Source organism: Anastrepha obliqua, chromosome 2, assembly GCF_027943255.1.
Source record: "Anastrepha obliqua isolate idAnaObli1 chromosome 2, idAnaObli1_1.0, whole genome shotgun sequence".
NCBI classification, from domain to species: domain Eukaryota; kingdom Metazoa; phylum Arthropoda; class Insecta; order Diptera; family Tephritidae; genus Anastrepha; species Anastrepha obliqua.
Genome location: NC_072893.1, coordinates 115428131 through 115455057, shown reverse-complemented (window position 1 = coordinate 115455057; position 26927 = coordinate 115428131). Strand labels below are relative to the sequence as shown.

The following is a 26927-nucleotide window of genomic DNA, read 5'->3' as shown; positions in this document are numbered from 1 at the left end:
TGCTCGCATATCTAACTAAGTATGCCCCTTATGCATTACTAGCGGTCTGCTACCATTTCAATTGCCAACGTCGCTACTACAGCCACCGCTGTTGTTGCTGTTACTGCCATTTGACTTGTTACAGTTTCACATTTTTCAAAGCATTCATATTTTAACTGCCATTTTTTGTTGTTTCCTTTCTTCTCCTTTTTTTGCAAGCCACTTTGATTTCTTGAGGTCTCAGCCAGTTGTCGGTTGTTTTTGTTGCATGCTTCGTGCATTGTTAGACCTGACTTTGACGTGTGTTGTGGTGGCTATTCTTATTATTGTTGTAGCTGCTGTTGCTGGTGGCTGTTTGGTTCCATTGCTTGAGTGCGTTAATGACGGTATTGGCTGATCGGAAGGCATTAAGCCATGCCGGTGTCGTCTTCGCTTCCCTGCAGTTACTTTCTTAGACACACTTACACACACTCACACAGACACTTGTCTTAGACCTGACTTGTGTGTGTGGTTATATTTGTAATAGCTTTGATGCGCCTAATAGGGACTGCAGCGGGTGTTGCGCCTCGGTTTGATATGTATTATTGTTGTAAGTTAAATTTATTAACGAGTTTTTTTTTTCAAAGTTATTGACGTCGCTTTTGGGGTGGTCAACATAAATGGGCGATGATAAAGTGGCTGGGCATCGCTTATTGTAACTAAATATTTGCGGCTCCCGCCACTTGGTGGCAATTGGAATTGGAGTTAGTGAGGCGTTGGATGTGGAAATGCAGAAGTTGTTTAGAAGGTATTCGTTGTTGTTGTTTTTGATTGCTACTGTGACTGCGTGTGTGTGCTTTTAGTTGGGGATATTTCGAGCTGTATTAAGCTGCTCTTTTGTTTGTGTTGGGTGTATACAAATAACTTAGGAGCACAAAAAATATTCTGAGGTAAAAAAATTGTGTCTCGGTGTGCTATTCGGGCTAGAAGACTAGTAAGAGAGCTCTAGCTAATCATCTATGATATGGGAACGATGTTCAAACAAGATGAATGGGTTGATAATATGCACTATTCGTAAGATAAGTAACTTAAGGACTGAACGAAAATATTTATCAATTTATATTTTATGTCGAAAAGTGGCTAAAGTTTAAGTACAATGTATTGCCTTATAATCAATACTTCTGGTAAGGCCAAATTATTTGTAGTACGAAAATGTTTACGCTTCGTGTGGTGATATATCTTATGACTAAAAATAAATATATTTGCTCTATGAAAATAAATATTTGTAGTTTATTTATAGAAAATATTTTTTATTTTATGAAAATAAAGGAAGAAATAAATAAAATTATTACCTATGGTAGTGAAAAGGAATTAGAAAGTTAGGCTGTTACTAATGATAAAGTATCTGAACCCAAAAATAAATATCTACAAGTCACTGTTTTGTATCTGAATATTTATAGAGAGTATCTAAGGCATAAAAAGAGTATCTATGGCAAGATAAAGTACCTGCGGGCAACAAATTAAACATAAAAGTATGCACTAAAGTATTCAGGGTTTTAAAAAAAGTATCTATGCAAGAAATTTTTACAAAAGCTAGGAAACTCTTTGTATCCAAATATTTATAGTGAGTATCTTAGAGTATAAAATGAGTATCTATGGAACGTTAAAGTATCTTCAAACCACAAATCAAACTTAAAAATATGTATTCAAGTATTCAGAGTTCCCAAAAAGTATCTATGCAATAAATTTTTACAAAATCTTGGAAACTTTTTGTATCTAAATGTTTATTGAAAGTATTTAGGAGCATAAAATGAATATCTATGGCAACTTAAAGTATTTGCAAACAGCAGATCAAACATAAAAATATGTATTCAAGTGTTCAGAGTTCTCAAAAAAGTATCTACACCATACATACACCAAAACATGGCAGACCAAAAGCTATCAATTTTTCTCAGAGTTTTTGAAAACTTTCTAAACCCTTCAAAAAGTATCTTTCGAACACAAAGAAGTCGTTGCTTTGTAAGTAAATATTTATAGTGAGTATTTAAGGGCATAAAATGGGTACCTATGTCAAGGTAAAGTATCTGCAAGCAACGAACCAAACATCAAAAAAGGTTTGATGCAATATATTTTTATAAAAACGCGGAAACTCAGACATTCGAATTTTTTTTCAGGGTGTTCCAAACTTTCTTAGCCCTTCAAAAATATTTTGTGAAGAGAAAAATTTTTTTACTAAATTTATTTTTTTTTTTAATTTTTCAAAGTTCTTTTGTGTATTTATGCATTCTCCAAATTTAAATAACTGGTTTTGAAGCCGAATATGTTTGCTTATCTCAAAATTAGTGCCTAAATTAAACATGGGATTTCCATAATTAATTTTAGTTTTTATAATTATTTTTTATTTATTTATTTACTAAATAAAAATCTGCAGATCTCAAATAGGATTTTCCGAAACCAAATTTGCTAAAGTTTCACATATTTTAAGATGCGCGTCGTTACAATTCTCCACTCAAAATTGAGCCAAACAGGTAAAGCGTTTCATCCTATTTACCAATACACATTCAGGTATGAACGCATTTACACTTGCATTTATTCCACAGAAACTTTGTAGCACAACTTCCGCGTTAATTGAAAGCCTTGGCGCGCAGATACAACCAAGAGCGCCTTTCCATTCATTTGGGTGAAAAATTAATAAAATTTTGTTAAATTATGCATACAAAATTGCCATAAAAACACAAAAAAAACAAATAAAAAAAAGAGAGAAAATATGGCAAGGCAAGCGATCATGGATGAACGGGTGTACGAAAGCGCAGACACGTATATGAAAATTTGTTTTAGCAAAAACAAAAAACAAATGTTTAAGTAGAGTGCATTTTTTTTAAATTATTTTTAAAACACAATAATGAATAAACACCCACGCTGCAAAGGCGGCGTAAAATTACAACAACGACCAAATTAAAAAAACAAACGAGAAAAATGTTTAAATAAACGATTGTAAATTGTTGCATGCCACAAAGTACTCCAAAAACGCGCAACAAAAAAAAAGTTATGCAGCTAACACAATAACTAACGCACACACGCACTGTTGGATACACATCTACACACATACATATGTATGTATCTGCATAGATAGCGCTTAAAACTGCGACATTGTAGCAGCAAAAACACCAACTAGCCGGTTGTGCTGGTGCTCACGATGGTCGCAGTGGTGGAGGATCTGCTGGTTTAGGTGCTGCTGCTGCTGCCGAACGGCTGTAATGTTTGCGAATTCCTAGAAATACCGGCAAGTGCAGCAACAAGCAGCAAAAACAAAAAAAAAACAATAATAATGTAAAATCAGTCAGTCAGTCAGTCAAGCCACCGCCGGGTTGCATTGCCACGTAACTCCGCTGTTGTCACTGCCTCTCGCTCTGCGCTTCAACTGCGCTGACTCGATTGCAGTTTGCCGTCGGCAATTTTCGCTGTCATGCTTGCATGAAATTCAATCTAAAGAAAATATTTGCGTAAATGCGCAATCGATGTGCGGTGAGGAAGTGGTTGGCGTCTAACTGACTGATATTTACTACATACGAGCTCTGTCGAAATGCCGGAGCGCTTGCGGGCGCTTTGTGTAGCCAACGCCACCGCCATCGCCACCGTCGCCGCTTTATAGGAGGGACCTTTATAAAAGTCAGGGAGAAAAAAAAGTTCGTGGTAAAGGCTTTTAAATGCTGCGTGCCAAGAAATTGATTGCAAATGAGTGTACCACATAGCTAAATTAACACAAAAAAAAAAAAAAATATGCAAGAAAATGTGGAAAAAATCGGTGTTGCATATAATTGAAAATGTCTCAGGATCCGACAGCAAATGAATAATTAAATCGGGAAGGAGCTGCAAAAAATTGGTGTTGGTCACTTTTAGGTAGCGAAAAAATTAAAAAATTCCTTAAAGTAAGAGCAAGAAAATGAAATGTAAATTTATGTTGAAAAAAAATTTTTATTTAGATTAAATGTGAAGAAAAATTTTATAAATATATATATATATTATGAATACATGTATAAATAAAAAAGTAGAATTTGAGAAAAAATTAAAAAAATTCTTAAAGTAATTAAGAGTTATAAAATTTATTGTGAAACAAATTTCATATTGATTTTTTTCAAAATTTTACAATTTTTTTAAGTAAAAGCAGGAATTTTATATATAAAATTTGTGCAGAAAAATTTTTCATTTACATTAAATAACTTAATTCTGAAAAATATGAGTAGCAACTTCAAATAAAAATTGTATCAACAAAAAAAATCATTTAGATTAAATGAGAGGAAAATTTTAAAAATTCTTTAAAGTAATATAAAAGCAAGAAATTTAAATATAAACTTGGTGTAGAAAAAACTTTCATTTACATTAAATAAATTAACTCCGAAAAATAAGAGTAGGAACTTTAAATAAAAATTGTATCACAATAAAAGAATTTTATTTAGATTCAATTTCAGAAAAAAATTTAAAATTACTTAAGTTAGAGGTTAAACTTTAAATATACAATTTGTGCGGATTTTTTTTATTTATATTAAATGGGAAGGTGGGCCATATATATAAAAGGTGGCACAAAATGTATCATCCCATTTGTTTAAATAACATTTTTATTAAATGAAAAAAAAAAAAAAAAAAATTATATCTTTCTTTACGCGCTCTATTGCGTGTCTGTTTGTATGCTGCAGCTGTCTAGTTCCCAAGTGCCTAGTATGATTGACGTCCGGCGCCACTTGCAAAAATTACAAATCTTCAGCTAAAGTGATTAATTCTGCGCCACCTTGCATATGCATATAATTTCAATTTTATATAATTAATAATAATAATTTATAACCTGCTCAAAAGTCTTCTCCACTTAGCAGTGAAATTTTCTTCAAAACTGATTCATCCGTTCGGGAGATTTGCGTGACAAGAAAAAGTTTTTAAGGATTGTCCCATTTATTTTATTAAACTCTTTCCATCATTTGCAATCATTTTCTTGTTAATAAATTTCAGCAAAATTTGCCACAATTGCGTCAAAGCCAGCAATTTTTTAACCTAAATTTTTTAAATTTTTCTAAGTATGCAACTTTAAGCCCACTGAATTAAAATTGAAGTGACTACAAAATAGCACTGATTTTTAAAAATTTTAATTCGCTTAAGTATCGCGCCTTTTCCTTCGCACAAAGTACTGGCAAGTCTGTAGCCCACTGAATTTTAGCGTAAGAAAGTGAAAGTTTCAAGTGATTTGATTCTCGATTTATGCCAATTATAAATGAAATGTGAAATAATAGCGATTAGCAAAACTACAAGGTGGCGCAAATTTAATCACTCTATCGGAAGATTTACATATATTTGACGCTTGTGAATTATGCAGCGGTAATATACAAACAGACATGTAATGGAGCGCGTAAAGTCCAGAATAAAAAAGTGAATCAAAAGCGAAATTGGATGATTATTTTTGCGCCACCTTGTATTGTATATTAGTAAATAATGTTTAAAAATATAAAAAAAGCATTCTCGATTTCATTTATCCCATTCAATTAATAACATAATATAGTAGTTATAGAAATGCTCTTCATTTTGACAATCACACCAGTTAGTCGAACTCATAGTAAGTCTAACTGCTACTCATAGGGGTGGGACTATTCGAATAAAAATTATTCGAATAATAAAATCTTTTATTCGAGAGGTATTCGTAATTCGAATAATATTTATTCGAATTTTTTATTCGTTTATTCGAATAATGCTATTCGAATACCTCACTATTCGAATACCTCACTATTCGAATACCTTACTATTCGAATACCTTACTATTCGAATACCTTACTATTCGAATACATCACTATTCGAATACTGCACTATTCGAATATTTTTGGTAAATATTTATTTAGATTAGCGGACTACTAATCGGTTTATGTACAAGTGCATGCACCATGAGAAGGGCCAATGTAATTTTTATATTTTTAAAAGCATTTTCTCCCTGATGTTAATGAATATATAGTGAGGTATTCGAATAGTAAGGTATTCGAATAGTAAGGTATTCGAATAGTAAGGTATAGTAAACTATTCGAATAGTGAGGTATTCGAATAGTAAGGTATTCGAATAATGAACTATTCGAATTATTTGAAACGAATAGTATTATTCGTTTTATTCGAATAATGTTTATTCGAATATTATTCGAAAATAACCCCACCCCTAGCTACTCATCCATTCACCATTCAGCACATCTATCTATCATCGCGTTAGGCTAACAGGCATTTTGCTTATCTGCTGGTTAGTACATCTACTTGTTCCTGATCTGTCATTAAATCAACTCTATTGCCTTTTCTTGGATAATCAGTCAGTGAGTTGTTTCGCTCAATCTGCCTCTGCCTCTTCTCTCCAACTTCGCTGCTTCATTCTTCTTTTCCTACCCAACTCTTTCCACTTCTACTTTTCTCGTTTCTTTCGTGCTAATTATGGCACATCGCTCAGAAAAAAAAACTATATACTTCTCAGCTAACTGAGCGCGCGTTGATCTTCGATTGCTGCACTTTGCTTCCATGGAAATCATTCAATAATCAAAATATCAATAACAGCAACAAAATATTATACTTCGTGGAAATGTTCAATAACAAAATTAAGTTTTCAAAATGCTGCTACTGCCAAAGCTACACACACAGTTACATATATGCACACATACATATTGTACATAAAGTATATCCATTTACCAGCATCGCATGCAAAAGTAAACGCCAACTGTGCGATTATGAAGATCATCTGCATACGCGAGCATTTGAATATTAAAGCACATCAATATCTCAGATCACTACATTTGCATGTATGTACTTGCATATTAAAGAAAACATATCGACATAACCACATTCCTCTCGAATCTAGAAGTGTCTGTACGTTTCATGCGATCTACATATCCGAACGTAGTGCCAGCGTTCAGCGCGAAAAATTCTAAATCAGCAAATTTGTTTGTGTTATGGTTTGTTCTGCGCTTATTGCTTGTTGTTACTTAATGCTTAACGAGAATTTGATTATTTATTAATGACACGATTGAATTGTACAACAAATATCGAAGCTGTGAAGTGACGGACAGCGTTTAGTTGGAGTGTTCTGATAGAGGTGATTCGGCGGACGAAAATAGGCTTGGGGATGCTTAGCTGAGACTAAATTTTCTCATTTTAAATGAAATGAAGTTAAATGAGCCAATATTATTTTTAACAATTTTTGGGAATTCTTGCTGGAGAGACTGGATGTAAATGCAGAGTGGCCCGCATAGCCTAAATTTCGTAATAGTGGGTGCTGTTTGTTCTGGAATGGCTCAAAATCAAGCAAAGAGAAGAGGGTTATGAAAATTTTCAGTGGGTGACCACTTAAAAGGATGTTGTATGCGCGTATATCGAAAAGTAATATATTTTAAAAAAATTATTGGGAATCATTTTTTTCTATTCAAGGTGATTTTTCTTAGGTGAGCACAGACTTGTAGGCACCTGAGTAAACCGTAGATCTATTTTACAAGTTTAGATATTTGTCAGCATTAGAATTGAGATATTCACGAAAGTATTATCGTAAGTGTCGTATTGTTGTTGTGTCTCAACTTTAAATGGCTAAACTGTATTTTGGGGGCTTGCAAAGTACAAGTCATATTATGAAACTTTAAAAACAAACAATTGGCGCCTACACTTCTGTTAAGTGTTTCCTCCTATTTGTGGTGTGCGTCTAGATGTTGTTCCACAAATGGAAGGACCTACAGTTTAAGGCCGACTCCGAACGGCAAATGGTTTTTTATGAGGAGTTTTCTTATGGCAGAAATACGCTCGGAGAAATATAATACCCGCTGACTGCCGAGGGGCGACCGCTACTAGAAAAAACTTTTTCATTTTTATATTTCATGCACGGAGATTCGAACTTACTTAATTGAAAAATAGTTGGTTGCGGTTTAAGGTATTCTGAATTTTTATTTAACCGTTTAAAACTTTAAGACTAAGACAAAACCACACTTTTTGAACCATTTAAAAAATTCCCGATTTTTGTCTATTATTTTAATTTGTTTATGCTAAAACAGAAAAATATTGTAAAAAGTGGAGCATTTTGCAGTAAAATATAGATATTTTAAATTCCTGTTAAGAAATTAATCAATGATTATAAATTTCAAAAATTATAAATGGACTATGTTTTTTAAGTGCTTAATGATTAAAGTTGAATTATCACTATTTATATAGGGTTATTCAATAGGTGCGCTTCAACTTTTTTCCGGTAGGGAGGGCGAACGACGCAATATTTTTTATTTTTCGCTTGTCATTTGTAAACTTCATTAGTATACATTTCATCATGGAACGCTACACACTTGAGCTGGGGTTATGTGAAGTCATTGGTCTACAGTAACAAGCCGGCGACGATTTGTGAGCTCAGAGCCAATACTGAACGCGAAATTGCTGGAATTTCGGCCGATTTATGCAAAAAAGTGGTCGAAAATTGGGTTCATCGATTGGACTTCGTAAAACGTGCACGCGGTGGTCATGCAAAAGAAATCGAATTTCATACTTAAATGTATATGTTCAAACTCGATAATAAAAAAAAAAATTAGTTAAAAAAGTCAAACCGTTTGTGTTTTATTCAAAAAAGTTCAAAAGTTGAAGCGCTCTTACTGAAAAACCCTATACAAGGTAATTTATTAGAAAATCAAAATCTAGTGTAGAAAAATTAATTTTTCAAGGAAATTAAAAAAACAGAAAATATTTTTTTCTAGAAAAAATAATTTAGAAAAAATAATTTTTCAAGGAAATTGAAAAAATATATATTTCTAAATTAGAAAAATATAAATTTTCATTTTCATTCGAAATGGTGAATTTTTATTTTTGATAGTAAATAGTTAGGAATTTTTGTATACGCAAATAACTCTATTTCGGTTAAAGTGCAAACCTCAAATCAATCTATGTCTATGTCTATGTCTAAGTCTATTTTTGGAGTATATTGAAAATCAACTGGTAAAAAATAAAAAAATGCCAATTATCACAAATGATATATTATAAAAATTTAATATTTTTTCTTAAAAAATTACTATTTCTGTTAAAATTACTATTTCTTAAAAAATTACTATTTCTCAAAAGATTACTATTTTAAAAAAAATTAAAAATTACTTTTTCTTAAAAAAATACTATTTCTTAAAAAATTACTATATCTTAAAAAATTACAATTCCTATCTATGACATATAATTTGGAATATTTAGAAATTCACTGATTAAACAAAATCCGAATCATCGGCGATGTGCTGGAAATCACGCGATTATCAAAAATATTTCAACTTGCACTACTTTTTGTTAAAATGATAAGCTATAATTTTTAAGATTCAAATCTTATTAAAAAATATTTTTCTCTTCCCGCGAGAAACGAATTGCAAAAAAAAAAAATGCCCAATTTTAAGGATAATTTTCAATATATATTTTTTTGCTACTCTAATTCAAAATGAAATTTTTTTTATATCTCTTAAATTGCTTTTTTTTAAGGTGCATGCAGATACGTCCACTTTTTAGTATATAGCGACCAACTGAAAAAAAGTGTCCAATTATCTTCAGATTAAAATGAAAAGTTAAAACGTTTTTTTTTAATTATTAAAATTTTTTTTTCCTTTTTTTAAATTCCCAATTATCCTCAAACATATTTGAATATATATTTTTATTATTATAAAAATGGAACTTACAAATTTTGCTTAAATCTCAAAAAAATTTTTTAGGGCGTATGCAGTTACGTAGATTTTTCAGTGCATAGAAACGAGTTGCAAAAAAAATAAATACCCAACTTTAAGAATAATTTTCAACATATATTTTTTCCTACTCAAATTTAAAATTAAAATTTTCTTAAACTCTAAAATTGTTTTTGGAATGCATTTGCAAATGCGCCCACTTTTTAGTGTATAGAGACCAACTGACAAATAAGTGCTTTTACATAACTCCGATATTTATTTAGTTTCTTTTATTTTAAAATTTTTTTTATTTTGTTATTGTTTTTTGTTTAATCTGGTCCAAAAAAAGTTTTCTTTTTCTACTTCATATGCAGATACAAAAAATTCCTATCTACCACCAAAAACAATGAGATTTGCTGTTTCTCCTTACAAAATTTATATTTTTTAATCTGATAAAAATAATATTTTAGTTTATTTATATTTTTACTCTAGTAAAAATATTTTTTTTTGTTTGAAAAATTATTTTTCTGGCATATGCAGATGCGTCTATTTCTTAGGTCATTGCAACCAGCTGGCAAAGAAATGCTCAGTAGTCATCATTCATATTTCAATTAGTTGGGTTTCTTTTTAAATGAAATAATTTAATTTTTTATTTATTTATTTTAATATGGTAAAAAATGCTTCGTTTTGTTCCTTCGCATGCAGATACAAAACGATTGACAACTATGTCCAAAAATAGTAAAAATTGCTATTTTTCCTTAGCATACAAATTTATTTTCTAATTGCGTATGCAGAGGCATCGATTTTTCTGCTCATACCAGACAGATGGCAAGAAAATGTTGTTTTTGTTTATTAAAATGAAATGCAAATTTTTTTTGTTATTTCGTGTTCATATGCAGATATAAAAAAATTCCCAATCATCATCAAAATATTGAGATTTGCTATCATTCTTTAGAATGGAAATTTAGGCTTTTTTAATTTTGTAAAAACTATTATTATTTTTAATTTGGTTGAATAATTATTTTCCTATTTCCTAGAAATCAGTTGGCAAAAAATACCTTTATCATCAAAAATATTTAAATTTGCTTTTTGTTTTTCATTAAAATGAAATGTTGTTAAATTTTTTTTTTTATCTGTTGCTATTTTGTATGCAGATACAAACAAATTCCCAACTACCATCAAAAAATTGAAATGTGCTATTTTTCTTCGAATGAAAGTTGATATTTTTTAATCTTTTAAAAAATATTATTATTTTGTGTTTTATTTGATTCAAAAATAATTTTTTCTTACGGTATTGAACATACGATTATTTTGAAATACCTGCAATCAACTGATAAAAGATCAGCTTCCAAAAAAAACTAGCAATGGCAATAAAAGAGATTAATGAGTACCATCTAAAATACGGAAACTTGATTTTTTCTTTAAAGGAATTTATAAATTTAAATTTAAAAATTAAAAAAATTTATAAGTTTAAATTTAAAAATTAAAAAAATTTAAAAATTAAAAAATTTAAAATTTTTAATCTTGTAAAAATTATCATTTATAACTAAATTTATGTGAATAATTTAGAAATCAGCAGCAAAAGAAGTTCTGTACTATCATCGAAAAAATTGTTTTTCCCCCTTTGAAATCAAATGCAATAGTTTTTCAAAGCTAGTTGAGAAATAAGCTTTGCGATATATTGAAACCTCATTAAATTATCAAACCAACATTGAAAACCACTTTTTTTATTAAATGTAATCTGTTTTTTTATCTGCTTAAATAATGTTTTTTCGCACCACCCATGTAGTTATGGCTATTTTTCTGTGCACCGAAGACAACTCATAAAAACCTGCTCAACTGCGATCAAAAATATTTAAACTCAAATTTTTCTCTTAAGAAATAATGAATCATTTCTTCAGAACTCTCTAATCTCGCACGTCTTTCCCTCGAATTCACACATTTCCTTATCATATTCAATGTCGAAAAATTAAAAAAAAAAAAAAACACTGTAATTCCGCTTGTCTTGGCATGTGCCCATCTCCACTTTATCTCACACAACACCGCGCACGCACCCAACAACTGCCACTGACAATCCTCCACTTGCAACTTCAAAATCAATATTTGCAACGTAATTAACTTCAAAAATTGAAATTTATGCGATCGTTTCAAGTAAGAATTCTAATGAAGGGCTTTTAAAAATAGTTGCACACAACCGACCGACCGACCGACCGGCCGACCAACCGGCTGGAGCAGCTAGACAAGTGGGCATGGAGTGGCATAAGAAAATATTTGTTTGTGTAAATAGAAATGCATTTATGGTTGGTTATTTACGTAGGGGAGGGTTTTTTTGTTTTGTTGCTTTTTTGCTTCTTGCATTTCTCTATTTGGCGCCTGGCCAAATTGTCTGCTGCGGTTTTTCAACGTGCAAAAATTCCCGTTACATTGCAACAAGCAAAAATATTGTAAATTTTGTAAATGAAAAGTGTCAACCATATAGGCAGACGTATTTAAAGTCAATATCTATGCTAAAGCCAGGAGTTTTGTCTAGACGTGTACATGAACTGTTTGATTTTTGAAACTTTTTATACAAGATTTTTCATGTATTTTTTTTTGTAATTTTCTTAAGTTTCGCCACACTTTTCACGCATCTTCCTTACTTTGCTTGCCCTGTGACGAAATTAAAAAAATCGTACTGCACATAATTATGCGGCGTTCAAAGTGAAAAGCTTAAGCATCAGCCGCCTAGTCGGCCAACTGGTTGCGTCTATAAGTCGCTGAATTGAGTAATTACATTGGAAAATGAATTGAGAAATTGCATTGAAGTCGCTGGCGGTTTTGTGTGAGCGGTGCACGCTAATTGCAGCGCGAAAGTGCGAGCAACTACGGCAGGCTAACGCGGCAGGTGAAGAGTCAAAAGGAAAGGCATCATCTGTCTGTGAGGTTTTTATTTAAGCGATTTTTTTATTTATGTAACTATTGAATTAGATTCCCGTGAATTTGCACTTTTCTCTTGCCAATTGTCAATTGATTGCATATTAATTAATTATTAACCTAAAGCTTGTAGTTGATGATGTAACTGCATTTTTTCCAAACGCTATTTTTATATTAGTTTTTCTCAAGACTTAAATGTTCAATAAGTCAATCAATCATCATTTGCTATGTGGCGGCTTTAAATGCAAATGCATAAATTCCGTATTGATATGTGTGTGTGTATGTATGCGAGTGAGATCAATGAGATTTTGATATTTTTTCTGAATACCTGTTTGTAGTTTTCAATGTAGTGTAAAGCATTGAAAGAATTTGATGAAGACGAGATGAGCTGTGATTCAAATGCGTGAATAACTTAAATGCCTTGATTTGAAGGAGAATTGGTTTTTTGTGAATAACTGCAGTCGAATTAGGTTTGAGTGGATTTGAGAGAGATTTTTTTTAATAACTCTGGAAGCGTTAACACTTCCTAAGCAATATTTTGGATATCGAAATTTTCTGTTGAACTTTAAATTCTTTAAAAAACTTATTTTGGCGTAACATATAAAAGAACAATGTTGAACAAATTTATGAAAATATGGGAGTAATTTTGTTTTTGTTGATTTTGAGGAAAATTATTTTAAGTACCGTTAACTGTAAAGCTTCCTTAAGCAATATATTGGATATAGAAATTTTCTGCTGAACTTGAAATAATTTAAAAAACTTATTTTGACTTTATGTGGAAGCGAGAAAAAAGTTTGAAAAATGAATATGTGCAAATAATTCATTTTGCGTGAATTTTGAAGAAGACTTTTCTAAGTACCTCGGTAGCGTTAAGCTTCCTTCAGCAAAATTTTTGATATAAAAGTTTGTTGCCGAACTTTGAATTATTTAAAAAATGTATTTTGGCGTAACATATAAAACAAAAATACTGAACAAATTTATTGGAATATGAGAATAATTTTCTTTGTATGAATTTCACTTATTTTCACTTTGTGCAGAAGAGAGAAAAAAGTTTGAAAAATGAAAATGTGCGAATAATTCAGTTTGCGTGAATTTGGAGGGGCTTTTTTAAGTACCTCTGGTTGCATAGGGAATATTTTAGAAGACAAAAAAACTTTGAAAAATTGAAATGTACGAATAATTTAGTTTGCTGGAGTTTGGAGGCGGATTTTTTTAGCAACCTTAGGTGTTTGTTCTTTAAGATTTTCTTATCTCGCTTGCTCCAAATCATTTGGAAACCTTATTCTCTGTTTATAAATAAGAAACACAATTTTGATGGAGGTAAATTAAAATTTATGAATATTTTTTTTTGCGTTTGTTTGGGAGACGAAATTTTCTTAAAACATTCCTGGCCCTGATGCGTTCAAATAAACCTTAAGTTCTGCAACAAATTCTGTCTGCAGAAATTTTCCCGACAAAAAAAAAAAAACAAAAAACAATATTTAAAATCTTATTTAAAATTTTCTGATATAAAAATCTTCTAACAAAATGATTACAAATTCTAAGTTTTTAAAGCTCTTATGCCATTTGAGCAACTATTAGGCAAAGAGATTATATATTAAATACAAATTTTTTGTATAAAAATAAATTAAAATTTATAGATAACTTTTTCCTGCGTTTATTTGGAAGAGAAATTTTCTTGAAATATTTATGCGTTTAAATAAAACTTAAATTCTGAGGCCAAATACTATTTGCCGAAATTTTCCAAAACAAAAAAATTTTAAATATAATTAAAATTGTTTGATATAAAAAGCTTCTACCAAAGTGAGCCCGAAATATAAGATTAAAAAATCCTTACATCATTTGAGCAGCCTTCAGGCAGTGAGTTTGTAAATAAGAACTTTTTTATAAAAATAAATGAAAATTTATGGATAACTTTTTTCTGCGTTTATTTGAAAAATAAAATTTTTGTTGGCAAAAGCACTTGACACATTTGAGGAGCCTTAAAAAATTCACTATTACTGCAATGAATTAATTCAAAATTTTACGCATGCAAAAACCTAATTTTTTTTTTCAAACATCTGCCACACGCCTTCGCCGTAATTCATTTACAGCCACCAGCACCTTTCTAGTTTTTCGCTTTTAATATTTGATAAATTACACCATTTTTTCAAATTCATCATCACTTACCTGTTGTAAAAATTGTGCCAATAGATAAAATTGCTCCTTTTTGAAAAACCAATCCATCGATTGAACAGCCGTCAAATCCATATCGGCTGTCCCAGCGGCTTGCGGCACTTGTGGCTGCATTCGGTGGCTGCTAGCGGCTAATAATAATTCTGACGATGGCAGATTGTTATTGTTGTTGTTGTTGCTATTACTGCCACCAAATTTGTTAGTTTGAGTATTAGCTGCTGCCACTATATTGTTGTTATTGTTGTTGTTGTTAGTTTTACTGTGCGCAGTTGTATTTAGTGCTAGTGCTGCTGCTGCTACTGTTGATGTTGTTGTTGTTGCTGTTGCTGCTGTTGTTGGCTTAACGGTTGTTGGTGCCGGTGTTGTGGGTGTACCAGCACCAGCAGCAGCTGCAACATCCACACTGGCACCGGCAACACACGTTGTCGTCGTTGTTGTTGCCGTTGTTGCAGGCGTATTGGCACGCGTTGTTGCGGTTGTTGTTGTTGGTTTGGTTTTGGATTTTGTTGCTGGCGTTGCCGTGTTTAATGTTTGTTTTTTTTTTGTTTTTTTGATTCTTGGAATTTTGGTGTTTTTGCCTTTTACTTTTTCTCAGGGTTTTTCGGCAGTTGCTTGTTGCTGCTGCCTACTGCACTTGGTTACTTTTCGAAAATCATTTGTTTTGATTTGTTCTTAAACTTCTACAATTTTTCTGCACTTTTTCACTATATTTTTTTCTTCTTCTTCTTCTTTTTTTATGCCTGTGCTCGGTTCAAATTTTCTTCTTCGTATGGCGCCTCACAGTAAATTTCAATCTCTGTCTAACTTTAGCCATTTATGAGGCAAAATACTTTTTTGATTTGAAATTTTAATACTTTTTTAACACTGAAATAAAGTAAATTTATTAAAGAAACAAAAAAATGTAAAGAACAAAATGTTGAATTGCGCACGATTTGATTTTTTTAATGCTTTTCGATGCTGCTCTCTAATATATAACAAAAATTTATTTTTATGGTGTGAGCAAAAAAAAACATGTATCATAAAAATAAATTCTGAGAAAGCAGTTACTAAATTTTCATTTTTACACTTTTTAATGCAAATCTAGGAGTTATTTTTGTAAGTCCAGTTTGGAATTGGTCTTGATGCTTATTTTCAGCTGCTTATAGCTTGTCTTTAGTCCCACAGTTTCTCTCCTTTTATAACATTTTGACATTAATTTCACGATTTTTTTGTAAAAGATTTCTTTTTTTAATTTATAATCGCTATTTTTCTCGATTTCTTGGATGGCTTTATTTTTTTTTTTTTTAATTTTTTTGTGTTTTTGCAACTACAACCATTGTTTGGTCTTGGCCGCTACCAAAAATGCTTTATTGTTGGCTTTACTAGTTTATTTAAGTCAACTTCAGTCAACAGTTTATTTTTCTCGTTTCCCGATTTCCGAACTGATTTGTTTTCCGTAATAGTTCAGCAATTTTCAATCAAATTTTCTTTACAGCTTAGCTTCAACTGCTTAATCGTAATTTGTAATCTTCGCAAATCTGATAAAAGTTGTTTTCACTCTAAGGCTTCCATTATCTGAGTACTTCACGTACTTGGTTGGCACGATTTTTTTTTTTTTATAAAAATGTCCATATTTTAACGAACTTAAGTGATTTAAAATCATTTCTTTCCTTTATTTCTTTTGAAACCAGTTTTTTTCTTCATAGTTTTACATATAAATATATTCCGTGGTTCTTAGGTGGAATATAGGACCTCAAATATTTCAGGAGAATAATTAATTAATTTCCTTTAAAACCAGTTTTCTTCGTAGCATAGAAAGGGTCCTCACTTTCAGTGTTGATGGAAGGAAATGCTTCAATACCTCGAGGTATTAATTTTTTACTTCAGCAAATCATCCATTTTGTTTTTAGCCCGCAAAATATGTAGCGGCTCACATTTTTCTTCTCCAATACTTCAGCTCCGACCTCAAATAACTTTGAGCTATTGTGATTTCCTTCGCTTTAAATTTCCTTTCGCTTTTCTTTCTCCAGGAATAAATAGGTTTGAAATCCTTTGGCATATAATTTCCTGATTCCCAAAGCTAAGTAATTTCACTGCTCATAGGCGTCTGTGGAATTTGAATTTTGTATGGACTCGAAGTGTCTTCTCTCAGTTGTTTTTTTTTGACGTTGTAGCAGCATGAATAATTTCCTATATAAACGAAGCGATAGCCCTAAGCTGGATATAACTGCGGCTTGTTCCGATCGCATAAAACTGACTTTCCAAGCCTTCTAATTTGGCCGCTCAGTTCGACGTTGCGTTTTCCTGATTTTTGGTTTTGATTTACTTTCATTATCATGCAAATTGAAAGAAACAACTTGTCGTATAGGTATTATCCACGCGTATGACGCGTAGAAGTTTCTTATTTAATTTTCTTAAATCGGTTTATACGTTTTCTGTGGTTTTCTTGTTTTGATCAGTGGAATAAAATCAGTATTTGGAAGTAATTTTTAGTTTTTAGTTTTTTATTTTTTGCTATATTTTTTTTTTTTTTGTCTGTTGTTTGTTTGTTATAGTGCACAAAACAGTCAATATTCTTTCTTTTATTGTCAACTATTATTAAAAAATTGCTTAGCAGCCACTTTTTTTTATACTTATTTTCGCGGTTTCTCTGTTCATAAACATTTCTACTTGAAAGCATTTGCCGTCGCTATTTTACACAAACACCAGTTATTCAACGCATTATTTTTTTATTTTTTACTTCAACTATGCGGAAAAGTATTTAAACATATTCAAGTCAAGAAAAACATTTGAGGTGAGTGAATTCGCAAAAACTTTGCCATAAAAAAAATTAAAAATTCAGTTAGCTAATAAATTATTATTTTTCTAATAAATCGCATTCAAATTCAAAATCAAATTTGTGGCAGTCCAAACAAATCACACACCTCATCGTATTGTGTTCCTATTAAACGTAAGAAAGTTCTTCAATTTTATGGGAAACCACACAAAAAATATTTGATAAAAAAAATTATGCTTACAAGTCGCAAGTTAAACACTTTTTTTGTTTGTAGAAATTCTACATATTTCTTTTGTTGTTTTTCAACTGTTTCCTATTAACTTAAAATTTCGGTAAGCGATACATTCCACACAGAAGTCAAAATAATTATTAATTCAATTTATTGCCAGCCATTAATCTGAATTTGCTTTTTTTCTCATTTGCCAATCTAGCTTGCAAAAAATATTCATTCAAGTAGTTCAGTTTCTCCAAGAAATTTCCACACCTCTTCACTGTCATTCTAAACTGAACTACTTCGTATAAAATTAAATCTGCAGGCACTAAAAATATCAGAATTTAATCTACAGCAGCCGTAATTATCCTTAAGCAGCTTATAAAATTTTCACCGTCGCAAAAATATCAAAATAATTTTTCTTTATTATTATCAACGCAATTATTTGTTATAGGAGAAAGTTGTTTGTTGTAGTTGTTTTGCTTATTTGTTGCATTGTTTTGTATTGTTTGCACCCACTTACACTTAAACACACCTGTATTTAAACGGTCTTTGCTACATACATACACATATACACGCCCACAATTTAGCAAAATGTTGTTGTAGACATGCAGGCGCTTGTTGTTGTTTATGCAAATTTTTCTTTCAAAAATATCAAAATTGTTACTAAAAATGTTTGATTTATTCACTACCGTTCACGTTCGCGCGTCGTATTGTTGTAGTTGTTGTCACCGATTTTTAATACTTTATACTAATCAATTAATTAATTAATAAACGCTTTTTTACCGAATTTCGTACTACCATCAAATGCCCGGTAGTTTTGAGATTTTTTTCCACTAATTTTCTATCGACCGTCGTTGTCCGACCAGGCCAGCGGCGTAGTACTACACTAGGCTATTATAATAATAACAAATAAACAAGACAGACAGACACACACGCAGGCAGCGCAACTATAATCTAATAAGATGTTGCCTGTCACGAATTCGGCTGATGACTGAACAAATCGAACATTAACGAAGCGCGCACAACCCTCCCGTGTGTATGGCCAATGCGGCAGCGCTACCAGCAGCGACGTTGGCCGCACACAAGACTAGAGTTGTACAGAGTTTAGGCAGCGGGTGTGCGCGGCAAGCGCTGCACAACGCCGGTGGCGGCCGCATGTAGTGGAGTATTGGCCAACATGCGTTCGAAAGTCGTGAATGTAGTGGTTGGTTGGTTGGATGGATGGTGCTCTTGTTGCGCGCACTGTTGATAGTGTGGTTGTTGTTATCGGTGTTTGTTCTTCTGCTCGATTCTTCGAATGTGACTACTGCTGCTGCTGTTGGTAGTGATAGTGTTTGTTGTTGTTGTTATTGCTATTTGGTTTGGCGTTGCCAATCGTTTCATCGTTCCATCATCGGTTGCTCCATCGGTTCATTCGCTCAGCGCCCACCATCGGCGTCACAGCGCCACCGCACCATAACGCAGCGCTTCATTTGGCTCTTTTATTGTTATTTATTTTTTCCCATACGTTGTATTTTATTTCCTGATTTTTCTATTTTTTGTTTTTTTTTTTTTGCTTTGCCTTCGATTTACTTTATCCATTCGTTGATATTATTATTGCTGTTTTTTTGTTTTTGCGTTTTTAGTGCTTATTTTTGTTGTTTATCCATATTTTCATGTGTTTGGTTTGATTTCGGTAAATGCTTGCTCGTTTCGCTCAGTCGACAATGCCAGCAATGGCAGCAGCACCAGCAGCAATGTAAACGTCTACGCTAGCGTCGTCGTCTGCGGAAGTGTAGCGCTCGCATCGGTTTATTTCGGCTCATTTGTTGTGAGTGTCGGTGTTCGTTGACTCGATTTATGAATGCGCTCAAAATAAAATAAATACCTATAAAAGTTGAACAAGAAATGGAATGACGGTTAATGAAAGGTTTTTAATTCGCATATGTAAATGGACTTTTATAGGAGTCGGTGCTGAACGCAATTTTAATGACTGATGGGAATTAGTTATATACTTATACATGCATGATGTGACATGTACACTTCCATATTACTTATAGTTGTGCTAGGTGTTTGTATAGTGTAGGACTAACAGGCGAAATGCTGTGAGCGTGAAGGAAAGTCGCATGAAAATTTATATATTTGCAGCACAAGAGAGCCAAGTTTAATTAAAAATACATAGTACAACATTATAGAGCAAAAATGTGAGATAATTTTGGTTTAACTGGTCAGCTTCTAATTTAGGAATTAATGCTCTGCCGCCATCTGCAAACGGTGGTTTGCTACATTTTCATTAACGAATTGGTATGAAAGTACTAAAGGTATATAATGCTCTGCCGCCATCTGCAAACGGTGGTTTGCTACATTTTCATTAACGAATTGGTATGGAAGTACTAAAGGTATCTGTTAGAAATGGGCATAGCCAATGTGCATGAACAAGGTATAATTTATTTTTCTGATGTCGTTTATTTCGACTTATTTTTTGTTTTTTTGGGTTCCAAGACCTGCCTATTATTTAGTGAACTTATTCCATGGGTCTAAAAGTTTACTATTTAAGGATAAATTTAAGGATAAATAGTTGACTTTTTATAAAGTAAGAAATATTTGTTCTTCGAAAAAATGCTATTAAATATATATAAATTGCAATTGGCTCAGAAAAATAATGACAGGAAATTAATAAAGGTAGTCACGAACCAGCCCCGTAAATTTGCACAGTAGGTTCTTGCTTTTATTTCCGTATATCGACCAGCAACATTGAACAGAACCTACAGGTTTAAGGCGACTCCGAATGGCAAATGCGTTTTTATGAAGAGCTTTTTCATGGCTGCAAACGCTCGAAGGCTTGCCATTGCCGAGGGGCGACCGCTATTAGAAACCACATTTTCTTCATTTCAGTGTACACCGAGATTCGAACTTATGTATTCTAAATGGTAGTCACTCACCAACTCATTCGACTACGGCGGCCTTAAATATTAAGATTTTAATAATCGAACACCAGTAGTAGGATATTTTAAAGGCGACGCCTAGATGTCAATAGTGAATAATTCCTAGACGGTACCTTTTTTGATGCCATCTTTGACATTTGACAAGTAGACAGATGTACGTACGATTTTACATAGAGGAACTATGCATTAATATTTTTGAAGCTTTTTCTGAAAATGGGCGATCTTTAAGAACAAAATGGAAATGATCATCCTAATCAGTGGACAATTCAAAGGTTGGTACACAAATTTCAAGAAATTTGTATTGCCCTTCGTAGCCGAATGGGTGGGTGCGTGATTACCCTTCGGAATTCAGAGAAAACTTAGGTTCGAATCTCGGTGTAACACAAAAATTAAGAAAAAAGTGTTTTCTAATAGCGGTCGCCCCTCGTCAGGCAATGACTTCCGAGTGTATTACAGATATGAAAAAGCTCCTCATCAAAAATATCTGCCGTTCGGAGTCGGTTTGAAACTGTAGGCCCCTCCATTTGTGCAACAAAATCAAGACGCACACCACAAATAGGAGGAGGAGCTCGGCCAAACACCCAACTTTTCTTTCAGAAAACAAAAAGCAACCCCAAGAGCAAAAAATAGAGCAGAGTCTCAGCCTCAACCTAAGCTGTTCCATAATCCCGATATATAAAAAGTAATCGTTAAAGAAAATTTGCTACATTGTATTTGATCACTAATGAAATCTTGCAGCTGAAAAGTATAATTTTTTTCATATTGATGCTAATGAATATAACTGAAGATAACTTTCAGAGTTCGAATTTTGAAAATTGAATATTGCAATTTTTCTTGACTGCCTTCCACTGTCATATTTCTGCTGCTCTGTGGAGTGCTTCGAAGTTGCCCATTATTGTTAAACGAACTTTTTTATCATTTTGATGTTTTATGCCCTAAAAAAACTGCTCTCGGTATCTCAAATAGGGCCCCCGCATTTTCATTAGTGCCCTATTTATACCCACGGACTGCTAGACGCTAAATCCTCGAAAAGCAAACTTTAGCGGATGATATTTTCATAATTCTTCAGATAATCCATTGCTATGAAATAAATGAAAATTTTGTATTTGCTTCCAGGAAATTACATTTCCTATCTTAATCACAAATATTACCTATGAGGTTTTATTATATGTAAATTTTTCATAAACCAAGGTTTGGAACTTGTACAAAATTCATAAAAATTTAATGAATTTACAAATATTCAAAAAAAATTCCCTTCAAAATTTTCAACTTTTTAACCAAAATCTTATTACAAAGGATGAACCAAACTTCTTTCGTCCAAGTGGGCCCACCTTCTGAGCAACTATTACAACCTAACCTAACCAAAATCTTTAGAAAATTTCCTAGTATATATGTAGTTTTATAGCCCATTCAAGTATAAGTTTGAAGTCCCTCAAAAATCGCGCTGTGTTTCGAAATTTTTTTTACATGCTTTGTAGAGATTTTTTTTTCTTTTATAGAAAGCATTTGTTGAAGAGTTTTTTTTTTTAATTTAGCATGAAAATTATTGTAAATATTGTTAAAAGATAATGTGACCTTTTCTCCTTTTACATTCCTATTTTTATCCCAGGATAATCATGTTTATTAAGCAATCGAAACTATTTGCTTCCTGAAAGTCCTTACGCTACTGTGTCTAGAAAACTCAAATTTAGTCAGCAGCAAAAGTAACCTATCCTGCTAACACTAAAAAAGCATTGAAAAGAAAAAAATATATATATGTATGTGGAAAAAGTGCGCTCTCAATCCGAATTACACTCATTCAATGCCTAATAAGCACGCTCTCTCCACCGACAACCACTCAATTCAATGCCAGCGACGGCGACGTTGATTGACCTATGCCACAGCCGCTGTCTCTGTGCACGCCGCAGTCGACGTCGATTGACTCTGACAGCAGGTTTGCTGCTTTATTCCTTCGTTTGACTGCCTTCGCCCGCTGCTGGCGCTGCAGCTGTTGCGCTCACATGTACGTGCCAGTGTGTTTGATGTTGTTATTGTTTGCTTTTGATTTCCTTAACTGCATTGAATTTGTCATTGCATTACTCTGATGATATTTTTTTACATACATACCTACATACCAGTAAGTATTTCTTTCTATTCCAACACCCACTCACCCTTTCCGATAAAATTCATGTGCCTTCCGAGCTGGATCTCTCGCTCTCTCTCTCTCTTGCTTTTCCAGCAACTCATTATAAGATTTTTCCATTTTTCTTCAAATGCGATTTGTGAGCAGACATGGAACCGATTCTTTCAATAATAAATTTTTCCATTCGCGTTTTATTGGATTGTTTTTTATTTTTTATTTTTTTTTATTGCATTGACTATCTTTATGCTCACATGCGCTTAAAGTTTATTGCGCGCTCAGTCTCTCACACACAAATTTGCTCTCTCTCTCTTTGGTCTTTTGATTACATTTCATTTGTGTTGCGTCTTCGATGGCTTCGGCAGTGCCTTTACGGGTTTTTTATCGGTTTTCTTATGTGATTTTGATTTTTGTTTGCGTTTGTTTATATTTCAAGAGCGACGTGGAGTCTCCGAATTTCATACAAGTATTGTATAGATGAGCGTATTCTTCCTTCGGGCATGCGAGTGGTTAACGTCGAAGTCGTCGTCGCTGCCATCGCCACCGCCGCCATGTATTGAAATTCATTCATTCACTTCAATTTGTTTTTATTCCTCTCTCTCGGCCCATTATTTCTTGCTGTTGTCATTGCTGCTGTTGTTTTTTATATGATTTTTGTAGTTGCTGTTGTTGTGATTGGGGTTCGTTTGGGTTCGCCCGTTCGTTATCGCCTGCTGCCTGCCCGCCTGCCTGCCAGCACGGCTGTCTGTGCTTGGCTGCTTTGACTTCGGCTCTTGGCTTCGTTTGCTATTTCATTCTGTCGCGTGTGGCTCACAATTCAATTGAAATCATTTCATCGTCGCATTTTTTATTGCTGTTTTTTTTATTTTTTATTTTACTTTTTTCTCCTCTTTGTGGGGCTGGGAGACACACCACTCTATGGGTTAGCGTGTGTATGTAAGTTGGTGGCGCACACAAATCCGATTTTGCCTCGCACCGGCGCGACGATGCTTATTACATACGACTTTTTCTTGTTTTTGCTGGCTAGTTGTTGTTTCGTGCATCAACTAGTATTCAATACGGTTACGATTTCTTTCCATTTTTTCTGTCGTCTTTTTAGTCTGCTATCCCTCACTCCTCCTCATCCAGCACTCTTTAGCAATTCACACTCGTCATTTCTTGCTCCCCCTCTCTTGCTCTCGTGTGCGAGGATGTGTGTGTGCATGAGGTGGAGCGCCATCGTTGTTGTCGCGTATGTTATATGTTATTGTTATTGTAGTTTTGGGGCCGCACATCTTTTGCTTGCCCTGAGCGGCTGCTGATTACTTTTATTCGCTTTTGTCACTATGTGAAATTTCTGTTGTTGTTTCTGTTTTTATTTTCGTTTACGATAGTGGTTGTTGTATTTATTGAGCATTTGTAGATTGAGTTTGGTTGGTTGGTTGGCTGGCCGTTCGGTTTATTTGGTTGCACGTCAATGATGGATATGAGTGAGTTTCTTGGGAAGGCACGGAATGATTTGAGGTTAGAATTTTCGATTTTTTACATGAACATCCGTGCAACCATGTAAGGGTAGGCACATACATAAAGACATTTGTATGTAAGTATATAATATTCATATGAATGTGACTATATAGAACATAAGAATGTATGTACATATAAATGTATAAGGGGACTTATAGTGTAAATAAAGATTTAAGCCAACCAAATTTGACAATTCTAAATAAAATTAAAAAGTATTTTATATTAAAAAAGGTTTGAGTATAGAATTGTTTGTTGAATTGTTCAATAAAATAATATTGCCATGAATGGGCGAAAAAATAAAAAAGCTCAATATAAAAATAACTGGTACGAGAAGCGGAAAGAAAAAAAATATTTGTTCGCGCAAAACGTTTATAGTTTCTTGCTTTTTGTAAAAAGTAAGTTTTTATCAACAATGTTTATACGTACAAAAATAACAAATAAATAATTGGCCCATACACTTCTGGTAAGGTGTTTGATCAAGCTCCTTCCTATTGGTGATAGACGAAACCATACAGTCTTTGGTTGGTGGTTTAAATAGGATCCTCAAAAATGTATGTAAGAACATAATTGAAGGCCATTCTAAAAACATACAGTTTCCGCAATTTTTCATGAAGGCATATTGAAACATCTGAAGTTAAATCTATGCTAAATAAAAATTAAATATAAATATGGACGATTGCATGCTATTATTATACATATTTATATATTTCTATGTATTTTATTATTTTTATTTAATATTTTCACAAAATTTGAAAAAAGTTATTTCCTTCAAGCCTCCTGCATATTCCACAAAAATTCACTTCTCACATTTCTCATTTAAGGGGGGAGATACATGTAAATGCTTAAATTTTCCTTGATGTTTGTGATTTATTTTTTTTATTAAAGAGTCATTATATGTTTTTAAAAATTGGCATGTATTTTGTTTAAATATTAAAATAATACAAAAAAAATGTTTTGATTATAATAATTTAAAATGGCGGGTATACGTGAAATTCTTCCTGTGAAGGTCGGAGCGAGGCTTTTTAATCGGCGGGCATTCTAGCATCGTTTCTAGTGATCTGAAAACCAAAAAACAAACATTTTTGTGTTTATTAATGTCATAATTTGTCGGTGAACCTAAAAAAATTAAAAAAAAATTAAAAATTCACGAAATACAATGCTTAAAAAAAATAAAATGAATTTTGGCCCTAATTTTTCATGTTGTTTTGCTCTAAAAAAATTATTTTCTCAAAAAATTTTTGGAAACTTGTAGGTTCACATAGAAAGTAATATCATTAGAAAGATGTGTGCAAAATTTCAGGAATATCGGTCAATAACTTTTCGAGTTATCGTGTACGCCAATCCGAGAAATATAGTTTTGAGAAAAACGTGACTAAAAAGTCCCAGAGCTCGAAGGCAAAGAATAGAGTTGTCACGGTTTACGCTCTATAATATGAGAAATACTGAAAATTATGTTCTAAAAATTTGGTAACATATTCTGAAAGGTCTATACTAACATATTATGGGAAAAAAAAAATTTTTTTTTCAACATTTTACATGTATCTCCCCCCTTAAGTGAAACACATTATTTGAGCAACGCATGAAATTGTATCATAAATCGTTCCTGCACCCTAACCCAATCAATCAATTTAATCCGCCCCAACAAGGCAGTGCACCGATTTGATTGGCTTCGATTTATGTGCGCTTCAGAAATCGGGCAAAAGCAATAACAATCAATGTGAATCGACAAGTCTTACCACTCATACAAGCTTCCCTGCCTACCCGAATGCACCTAACAGCTACCTAGCAATAAATACAACACCTATGATATAAACATGCAGAATAAGAACAACAGTTCGAACACCGTTCTCACTCGTGTCTAGTGGTAAGGCGATTGGCAACAACAGCAATCGCACACGCACGAACATATGTATATGCACTGGCAGTGGTGAGAAAAATGCAATCTTTCTCCGTTACACAAAAGTAAACAACACATTGCACGATTTTCTTTCGTTAGGAAAATAAGGAAAAAATAAAAAAAGCAAATTGTTAGAGAAATGCATAGAAAAGCAAAAAAAAAAAAAAAAAAATCAAACCATTAAAACGAAGAGTGAACTTAAATTCGACGACTGATGATGACTTTGTCGCAGCATTTGCCGATCCAACGTCGTCTACTGACGCACCTAATCTAACTACCATAGCGACAGTTAACCTCTACTATGCATTCCGATATTTCGTCGCTGGCTGCCGAAAGCTGCGCCTCTTTCGGCTACCATTTTCACAATTTATTGTTGGTGTTGCTTGGCTGTCCCTGAAGTTAGATGTGAGCGAAATTTCTTTTCTGCATTTTTCTCAAATAAAATAATGCAAAAACAACATTAATAAAAATCTCACAAATACAAATATGTTATTCCCCCATGCAATGCACACCCATAAGCATCTCCCTACTCACCGCAACAAAAAAAATGAATTTATAAAAGCAACAAGAAATATACTGGCGAAACCAATACAAACGTGTGTGTCTGTGTGTATATATGTATATATGTAGGGAAAATCTTAGGAAAAAATGCGTGCTGGCAGCTAGATGTTAAAAAATGATGCTTTCTCAGTTGTGCACATGTGAATTGAAAGGTTGATTGACAATCGATGGATGACAGGGCTCTGTAGTGGTGCCTACAAAAGCACTGCTAACAACAACTACAATAATGGCGATGCTGACTACGAT

General features: G+C 32.8%; 1 protein-coding gene across 1 annotated transcript in view; it reads right to left on the bottom strand.

Annotated features, from left to right (window-relative positions):
* LOC129238364 (integumentary mucin C.1-like) overlaps nucleotides 1-18834 on the bottom strand; it is a 33556-nt gene extending 14722 nt beyond the window's left edge. The window contains exons 1-2 of the mRNA XM_054873390.1: nucleotides 18690-18834; nucleotides 14703-15298 (exon numbers count right to left, since the gene is read on the bottom strand). Of these exons, the coding sequence (XP_054729365.1) occupies nucleotides 14703-15298; nucleotides 18690-18834 (741 nt within the window). The remainder of the gene's footprint in view (nucleotides 1-14702; nucleotides 15299-18689) is intronic.
* Nucleotides 18835-26927: the final 8093 nt, after the last annotated feature.